This window comes from Thunnus albacares, chromosome 4 (assembly GCF_914725855.1).
Source record: "Thunnus albacares chromosome 4, fThuAlb1.1, whole genome shotgun sequence".
NCBI classification, from domain to species: Eukaryota; Metazoa; Chordata; class Actinopteri; order Scombriformes; family Scombridae; genus Thunnus; species Thunnus albacares.
Genome location: NC_058109.1, coordinates 11,514,015 through 11,523,673, shown reverse-complemented (window position 1 = coordinate 11,523,673; position 9,659 = coordinate 11,514,015). Strand labels below are relative to the sequence as shown.

General features: G+C 38.9%; 1 protein-coding gene across 1 annotated transcript; it reads left to right on the top strand.

Annotated features, from left to right (window-relative positions):
• The first annotated feature begins 1,280 nt into the window (after positions 1 to 1,280).
• Positions 1,281 to 8,624, top strand: smpd2b (sphingomyelin phosphodiesterase 2b). Its single transcript, XM_044348111.1, has 11 exons — positions 1,281 to 1,553; positions 3,206 to 3,325; positions 3,429 to 3,525; positions 4,085 to 4,161; positions 4,663 to 4,756; positions 4,945 to 5,034; positions 5,125 to 5,207; positions 5,449 to 5,581; positions 6,497 to 6,601; positions 6,736 to 6,913; positions 7,016 to 8,624. The coding sequence occupies exons 2-11, from the start codon at positions 3,276 to 3,278 to the stop codon at positions 7,438 to 7,440; spliced, it is 1,332 nt and encodes a 443-aa protein (XP_044204046.1). The 5' UTR covers positions 1,281 to 1,553; positions 3,206 to 3,275; the 3' UTR covers positions 7,441 to 8,624.
• Positions 8,625 to 9,659: the final 1,035 nt, after the last annotated feature.

Genomic DNA, 9,659 nt, shown 5'->3' with positions numbered 1-9,659 from the left:
TGCTTTTCCAACAGCCTTGAAAGAGCTCCCACATACACTGAGCACTTGTTGGCTGCTTTTCCTTCAATCTGAAATCCAACTCATCCCAAATCATCTCAATTGAGTTGAGGTTGGGTGAAGGTGTGTTTTGGGTTATTGTCCTGTAAAAAAAAAAAAAGCAAATAATGGTCCCACAAAGTTCAAATCAGACGGGGTGAGGTGTCACTGCAGGATGTTGTGGTGGCCATGCTGGTTAAGTGTGCCTTGAATTCTGAATAAATCGCCAACAGTGTCACCAGCAAAGCACCCCCCACACCATCACACCTCCTCCTCCATTAAGAAGACAATAAATTCCACCATTCATGTTTTACAAGACACACCTGCTTATTGAAAACCATTCCAGGTGACTACCTCATGAACCTGGTTAAGACATTGCCAATATTGTACAAAGCTGTAATCAAAGCAAACAGTGGCTACTTTGAGGAATCTAAAATATGAAACATATTTTTATTTCATTTACCACTTTTTTTTGCTTACTACATGATTCCATATGTGTCATTTTCATAGGTTATTTCATAGTTTTGATGTCTTAAGTATTGTCCTACAATGTAGAAAATAGTAAAAATAAAGAAAAACCCTTGAATAAGTAGGTGTGTCCAAACTTTTGACTGATGCTGTAAGTAGGATTTTGTATAGAAAGAAGTCTTATTTGTAATTGAGTGTTTTTAAATTGTTGAAGTGGTCTTTGAGTTATTGTGGTATGAAAGGATGCGAGTACTCCTCCCACCACAGCAAGCAGCAAGCAGGCTCAAATTGGCTGAAACCCCTTCATCTCCCAGAATTAAGTGCGGCTGAGCAGCCGGAAATCGCTGTCAAGTTAACGAAAATGTTATCGGATGTTGAGTGAAACTCTTCCAAATTAAAGTTTTGCATAAAAAGAAGTGATTGTTCAGTTTTTATCATAAACAGTCCCAGATACTACTTATTCCAAAAACAAAAAATGTGTGCTACACATGTACTTAGTGTGTTCCGTCTTTGAAATACGGACGCCATTGAAGTTCCTGTTTTATTTTGATGGAAGAAAACAACCTTAGGCCATTTTTTTCCTAGGATGGCGAAGTCACGACCCGCCCTACTCTGCCTCTGATTGGCTAGTAGTCGTTGCCTTCGTTGGTTGGGTTGGTTAGGTTTAGGCTTGAGGAGTGCGATTGGTTAGAAATAGAGTAAAAATATAAGGGTAAGCCGAAGAGTAGGGCGGGTCATGACTTCGCCATCCTAGAAAAAAAATGTCGCCAACCGGACATCATAACAATGATTTTTACTGCAGCTGACTTTCCGCCGGCAGGAAAAGGACGTAGTAAGTCAGTGTTTATTATTTTAGATGCTGACCAACCGACTATGTTTAAGCTTGATAATAATAAACTACAAAATTAGCTAGCTAGGTTAGTATGCTAACAGGAAGTGTTTTTGGATCCAAAGTTAACATTACGACACCGAAAAGACAATCTTTCCAGCGGTGAAATACCACTTTAAACGGGCCAGTTAACTTCAGCTGACGGCAACAGCTTCGCGAGGTGAGTTAAATTATGATAATATGATAAATAATCAATACGGATAGTTGGTCAACTGAAACGGAAAGCAGTGAAGTTAGTGCTGAAGCTAGGTGCTGTTTAGCGGCTGTTGACATTAACGCTAGCGTTAGCGTTATCACTACCTGGCGGTGATTTAATATTATGCAGCTGTCCGTGTTTCATCTGCGGATACTGTGACGGAAACCTCCACTCACAAAACATTTAGGAAGGATAAAAGTGTAAACATTATCCATCTTGTCAACCAGCTGCTTTGCCTCTGCATTTCTTTGCCCAAACGCCATCAGACAACATGAATATGTGACTTTTCTGGAGTGCATTGGCTGTGAAACAGCTGCTGTGACTAAATTAAACCCTTTTATTAGAGCTCAGCCAAGTGTCAATGACATATTGATTTAGGGTTAATGTGCAATGTCTGTGTTATTAACGGTTACCTATCTGTATTTATTTTATTTAGGCTATTTAATATTTATTTGTATAGGGACAAGTATTTAGAATGGATTTATGCCACATACCACAGCATGTATAGCCTGAGCTAGTTTGCAATGCCTGTCCCTAGATGGGCTTTTAAAATACATAAAACTCAACAGTAAAATAAACATGAAACTGCACAACACTCATGACACACATACACACCTACATTTAAGCACAAGCACAAACACAAAACTCAACCATACATATGCACACATTACAAGACGAAACTCAACAACGAATTATATACAAAGCAGCACAAAACACAAACATACACACTGTAAAAGTTGCAGTCTGTATGACATCTAGTGTCTGTATACTAATTGATGCAGCATCTCTATATTTTAGACATACACATACATGCACACCCATGTATTTACACGTATTTAGGTAAATGATAGTCTTACATATAATTGCATGTCTTTCACTAAATATTTACACACAATGAATTGTCAGTTTTTGCCTGTTCAAAACAACTGTTACCCCTGATTCTTTTCACTGCATTGCTTCCCCCTTTTCTCTCCAGACAGAGCAAAGCCAAGTCAGCAGTGTGTGGCCGGTGTATTGTCACACTCCCAGGAGAAAGGAGTGAATGCAACCGCCTCTTTACTTTGTCTCCTTTTTAAAAAAAAAAATCAACAGCATTTGGCTGCTGCATGACGTAGTTAGTCCTGCTAGGGTGAGCTCATTGATTAACAGTATTAAAACAAACTTATTTTCAGACTTGACTAAAGGTCTCAATGAAGTATTTTACAATACAAAAAACTAATATCTTTATTCAAACATGCTGAGTCAATTAAATTCCAGAGGAACATGTTTTTTGTTTTTCTTTCACTGTTAATTGGTTTAAAAACAATGAAAATTTGCTGAATCCTTAAAACAATTCAAGGCTAAGAAGTGACTCATTGCAATCTGCTCGATTTGCACTTTTGGTGCCTATTGTGCAATTTTCTTCTTTGTGTGACTCATGATTGTCAGATACTTTCTATATTTATTCATGTGCTTTCACTCTTGGCCTACAAGTTCCAGTTGTCCAATGTGTATGATGTGTAGGCCTATATGCTGGAGGATTTTGTGCACTACCAAGACACGCCACCTGCAGTAATGCGTCCATTTGAGATTAGATGACAACAACTTCTAACAATCACTTTTATGTGTCATATTAGGAGCTGTCTCAGTCATCCCACCTGATCTGACACTCCATCATCTCATCTACTGATCCACTCATCTGCCAGCATGGCTAACACAGACTCTGTCAGTGTCCGGGTCTTCTCTCTGAACTGCTGGTTTGTAGTGATTCTTAATGTGTTGTGGTTTTTGTCATTGATACATGCATACAAAAACATTATGTTTATACTCACTCTGCTTTTTTTTTGGTTTTTTTTTCAGGGGGATCCGATACCTTAGCAAACACTGTCCTCAGCGCTATGCCATGATTGGAGATATGTTGTGCAAGGAAGAGCATGATCTTGTCCTACTGCAAGAGGTAAGTGGAAGCCTTCTTACAAATATATTAAGTAAATCAGTAACTAATCTTATTTAGTTTTGGTGCATTCTGCATTGAAGACCACCCTTAATGGGGACATATTATGCTTTTGCTGGTTTCCTGTTATTTATAAACTGTTATGATGTCTCTATGCTAAACATTGTCAAAGTTCCAAAAATTGAGGTTATTGTATGTAGAAATGCTTCCTGCAAGTCAAAATCCAGGGCAAACATGTACAGGTGTATTTGAGAAGTTGTCATTTTGCCTAAAGAATGAGGAAAAAGTAGTGAAATAATATTACTATAGTTTGTTTCATGGTTTGTTGATGTAGCCTCCGGAGCTGGTGGAAGTCTGCCTATGGGTAGCTTCAGAGAGCTGGCCAATCAGAACAGAGTTTGGATTGGCCAGTTTTTTGAACTGTAAATCATGCAAAGACATAAAAATATAGACCTGTAAATATACATAACCTGTCTCCTTTAAGTAATTAATCTACCTGTTGCTAAATAGTAACTCTATTAATTATGCAAAGATCCATGATATATATATTTTTTTCCTTCAGGTGTGGAGTGAAAAAGACTATCTCTCCTTGAAAAAGAAACTTTCCTGTAGTCATCCTCACTCGCATTACTTCAAAAGGTAATGATACTCTTATCCCAAAGTTGCTGTGCAATCTTTTCTCAACCTCTTACCTGTGGATGTCTTTCAATCTATGATTAAAAATTCATGAGTACTTTAAGTTGTCATATCTTCAAAAGGCTACCAAAGTGCCCCAGTGTCAGAAAAAATGTACTTGCATGGCATTGAACCATCTACAAAATTTAACTGAAGCCCAGGCACTACCTAAAGGATTAACATAGTGCTCGGCGGCTTAATTCTTTCTTGACCTCCATACCAAAGCACAAGACTGAGATTAATCAAAGGCCCTACCTTTCTAATCCCCTCTGCAGCTCACAAAAAAATGTCAACTCTAGTAGATAAGTTCTCACATCTTCTGGAGATAACACATACTTTACTGTAGCATAATGTAGATCTACGTGGAAACCAGGGATGTGGCAATAATCACGTACTGCTGAAGCTGGTGTTTAGAGTGAAGCATATATTCTGCTCATGTCTTGCTTTTTCTCTCTCATTATTCAGTGGAGTCATAGGCAGTGGACTGGCCATTTTCTCCAAACACAGAATCCATGATACATTTCTTTATCGCTACTCACTGAACGGTTATCCATACATGGTAAGTCTGGAAGGGCTGACGCACAGAGAGTAGTCTTTGTTACTCACAAGAATACTCACAATGCATCAGTTTCACAAGTTCAGCATCAAAAGATTAACATTATCACCCTCTCAGTAATCAATTGTGGATATGCATATGTGTTCATCTCCTTTTTATTTCATCACATTTTGTTTCTTCCCCATGTTCAGGCTCACCATGGAGACTGGTTTGGAGGCAAAGCCGTTGGGATGGCCGTCTTAAGCATCGGCAAGCTGACTGCAAATGTCTACGTCACTCATGTAAGTTTCCCCTAACAGCATTTTTAATCTCTACCTGTATATTATCTGGTTGTTGATGGAAGTGCTGTTGTCCCTGTGCGTTGATTATAGCTGCATGCAGAGTACTGCAGAGAGAAGGACGCTTATCTACCTCACAGAGTGGTTCAGGCCTGGGAGCTGCAGCAGTTCATTCGGTAGTAGATCTTTGTTAATTCTGTACACACAGAATGACACAATATTCATTTACTCTGGTGTATATTTGGCATATTATTCTCATGTGAACCTCACCTGTTGCAGCTGGAGTTAGTGAACAACTCTGCAATGTCTACAATTTTTTTTTTTTCATTCAGCAAATACACAAACATTTCAGTAAAGTTTCATCCTGATGTTAAGTTGTATGTTGGTAAATAATGTGTGTTTTTCTCTGCTCGTTAGTCACACCTCTGCTGGAGCAGATGTGGTGATTCTTGGTGGTGACCTCAACATGCATCCTCAGGACCTCGGCAACAGACTACTGAGGGCTTACACCGGCCTCCGAGACTCTTATTCAGAGACTCCCAAGTTTGATGTACGTAGTGATTTTGTGTACTACAAGTGACTTTTTTGTTTAAAACTGATTTTATAGTTTTGGCATTTAACATTTGAATAGCTTTATAGTGAAATATTGTACAAAATGACTTTAGTAGACAGCTTTGCGACAGTGTGGAGGAGGCAACGCTGCATCAGAATCAGAAACAAGTTTATTTCCAAGTAGGTTTGCACATACGAGGAATTTGCCTCGGTGTTGTGGTGCAATACAAACAAAAAATAGAAGGTAAGAGAAAATACAAGCACCACAAAAGTCAGGGAATCATAAATAATATAAATAACAATTTACAATAAACAATAAGTAAAAAATATAATTTAATATATAAAGTAAAACCAGCTCTTAGAATTTTAAAAAAATATTGTACTGAACAAGATATTGACGGGGAATGTGTAAATGTTCACAGTATAAGCAGTAAATGTAATGTGCAAATATAGTAATACAACGCAGCATGTTGTATGTGACAGATTTTAACCAAGTCTCATTTTTAGCCATATTATGAAGATGAAAGTTAATATTTCCAAAAATGTCTTTTATGATCATTCACTGTACTGTAGAACTGCGTGTGTAATGTTGGTCAAAGTTGCACCAGAAGTTAGAGCTGCAAATCTAATGCATGTTTAATACATGTTGGACGGTAATTGTAATGTTGTTTTTTAAACTAGACATGGCATATAGATAATAAAGTTGTCTGATAACTCCTGTGGTTGCATCATGCACTCCTCTGTTAAGTCGTGTTTAGCGTCGTCGTAACCTCATAATTACAATATTTGAGTCAGTAAGTAAAAGGTTGTCATTGCTAATAATGATGACGGTAAAGGCTGTGAAAATAACAGCCAAGTGGCAGAAATAAAAATGATTTTCTTTCATTCGTTGCAAACATCTTTTCTGTCGCAGGGTTGTGAGGATGGTATGACTCTAATAGCAGACAACCCTTTCATCAGTAAAAAAGAGCTCGTTCCCTTCGAGAAGGGAATCCGAATTGACTACATCCTGTTCAAGGTGGGTGAGAGCTTTGTCTCGTCACACCTGCTTTAACTTTATCTCTTCAAATTCACAGCAAGATGTTTTATTCATCAGATTTTAGAATACTGTATGTTTTAACTCCAAAAGTGCTTTTTTTAAAAAAATTGCAGGGTTCTTCAGAAATGGATATTCATTGTGATTACATGTCCACCACCAAAGGCTCCGTCCCCGACCATCCTTTCCCATATTCCGACCACGAGGCTCTGACTGCTGAACTGAGACTCGACCCGCACACTCCGGCTGAGACTGGAAGTGACGGGCAGTCTAAGGATCAGGACTGTGCTGCAGGTATTTTTCTGTAGCACGTTACAACTTTAGACTTGTATAAAAACTCTCAAGTCTTCCCAGATTTTTGACTCGCTCTTCCTCTCTACTCTCTCATGTCTCCAGGAAAGGGCGCCGAGTTGGTCGACATTCTGACAGAGGCCCGTACGGAAGTCAAAGTGGGCTTGCACTGCGCTGAGAGGATGCGCTACACAGCAACACGCACCGGAGTGATGGGGTTGGCTCTGCTGATCCTGGAGCTGGCCATCGCAGCCGTGCCGTGGTTGGCCCTCGGAGCGGAACAGCCTTTCCCTCGTACCTCCTTCTACCTGCTGGCCGCGCTGTGCTTCGCCATCCTTCTCACCACATTTCTACTGTACATCTTCTACACCATGGAGCTGAAATCTCTTCAGGGTGCTGAGGACCAGATGAGGCTGGCTATAGGTAGTCTGCAAGAGAAGCTCAGAGGTTTTCCTCTGGCTCAGCCCCACAACGCCCAGCGGAGGCCCCCGGAGGGTCAGGAGCCAAGTGCCTTTGATCCAGAGGAATAACGCAGGAGTCAGTTGGGTTCAGTGAAATGACACCTTTTGAAGTTTTAAGGAGTCATTGCTTCCGTGAATGTGTTTGATGCTCTTGAGATTTAGATTCGTACTGCAGAACGAACCGTAATTGAAGGATGTTTCTGGAAGTAGTGCAGGACACATGCTTTGACATTTTTATACTTTTTATATACTCGACTTTAACCTTTTATGACCCCTAGATTTCACTCTATGCACCTCTACAGATAAGCTTCCTATTACACCGTAAGATACGTCCATGCTGCTGCTGTGTTTTAAGGTCCTAAATGTGAGCATTTGTGTTTTTTAAGCCTCAGGTCCGACTTGCATTCCATCCACCAGTAGTTTCAGCGGGATCAGTTATTTCTGTTTCTGATTTTTTTTTGCTTCCATTTTTTTGGAATTTGCTGCATCGGAGAGTCCACATCACAATCATAGTGGGTCTAGACTGTGTTTGCAGATTTATTTGCTTTACTTTAATATGTACAGTTATTAGCCTGGTGATCTCCACTGCACACAGCACACACACTCTCTCTGAAGGTTGTACTGTAGGTTTGTATTTAGGTCAGTAACATATTTTTTTCTGCAGGACAGATCACTGAGAGCTTCCAGTAGCACTTAGAGACAGTGTCCTCATGCACCAGTTTAGACTTTTCAGTGTAGTATATTATAGGAAAAGGGCAAATCTCTCTCTGCATGTCTCTTTTCTCACGTTCATTGTCTTGCACTGGAAAGTGTTTTTTTTATGTTAAAGAGACAATCCAAACTCCTTTTTTCTGAAGCCCAAAGTAAAGCAGTGGGGATGCTCTGAAAATGTGTCATGTAAACTCTTAACTTTGATTTATTTGATGAGATGAATCACTTTTACAAAGAATAATGTATGACGGAAAATTAAAAACACCTAATTTATATTTAGTGTGCAGGGCACTTAGTTGACTAACCAGATAATCCACTTCCTTTTATAACTTAATGTTACGTATTCACAGTTCCACTGTAAAACTGACTCAGCTAGAGCCAAACAATGACTGATCATCTTTAAATGTATTCTCGATTCTCAGCACAATGTTCTTAATTTTATGAAGGTTCATATAATTTGAGATGACACCTGATGTTCATTCCAATTGAAAATTGTGATGGGCATGATTATGAAAACAGTAATAAAGAATTTATACTGGTGATTTTTTTTTTGACTGAATTATATGTGAGACACCAGCACATGATGGATTTACAAATACTCATTTACAGATCCTCACATTCACCACTAGAGAGCAATCTAAGCACACCTGCCGAGTGAACTTCCTAAATGAAAACAGCTCCTCTTGTAGTGAATCACCAAACTGGCTGTTCAGCAGAAGTTACTTCACGACGCCTGCCAAGTTTACCACAGACCAGCTGGCACATGTACACCCTGAGGGCAAGAGCACCTATGGGTGTGGTACATTTTCAGTTTTTCCCAGCACATTAGAATGAAACTTTAAATTCATACTAAGTGATAATTGCAGAAAACATCACGTGCAGTGCCATTCCTACACACACACAAAACATTGTGGCTTTGTCACAAATGAAAACACTAATATGTTGACTACTGTATACCAAGCGTGAATTAGCTTGAGGCTAAGTCTAGAGCTGTCTTCTTCTAAAAGCGCTTATTGATTTTTTTTTAAAAGAAGTAAGAAAGTGAACAGTTAAAGAGAAGAGGTCTCATAAAAAAGCCAATGCTGCAGTTAATGATAAAGAAAAGTAAACCAGATAAAATATGGTTCTGAAAGTACGGATATACCACACTTAGTTTTTCCATAAGTAAGTCAATATTTTCAACACAAACTATCTTCCTTTCACTTGTTTGATGTTTATGTATTTATTCTATTATGTCCTCTTTTATTGTCCTGTTTTCAGCATTTTTCTAAAAATAAATGAACCACGCTAGCTACTCTTGCAGTGGTGACAGCTACTGGTGCAACAGCCACTGTGAATGTGACAGTTCTGAAGGTTAAACTCACTTGAACTACATTTAAGTCTTACAATCCAAGTTTCCAACTTTTCTTTATTTTCCCTGATCTAGTCTACATTGTGTGTAGTTTCTGCACAAATTTATTTGATTGACTACAGTTAGTCTGTCATTATGATAGGCTGTAATGAGTGGTTGTAGTCTATATTTAACTTGGCATGACTTCAAAACACGACTAAATGGAGCCCTCTTCGATCTGTCGGTT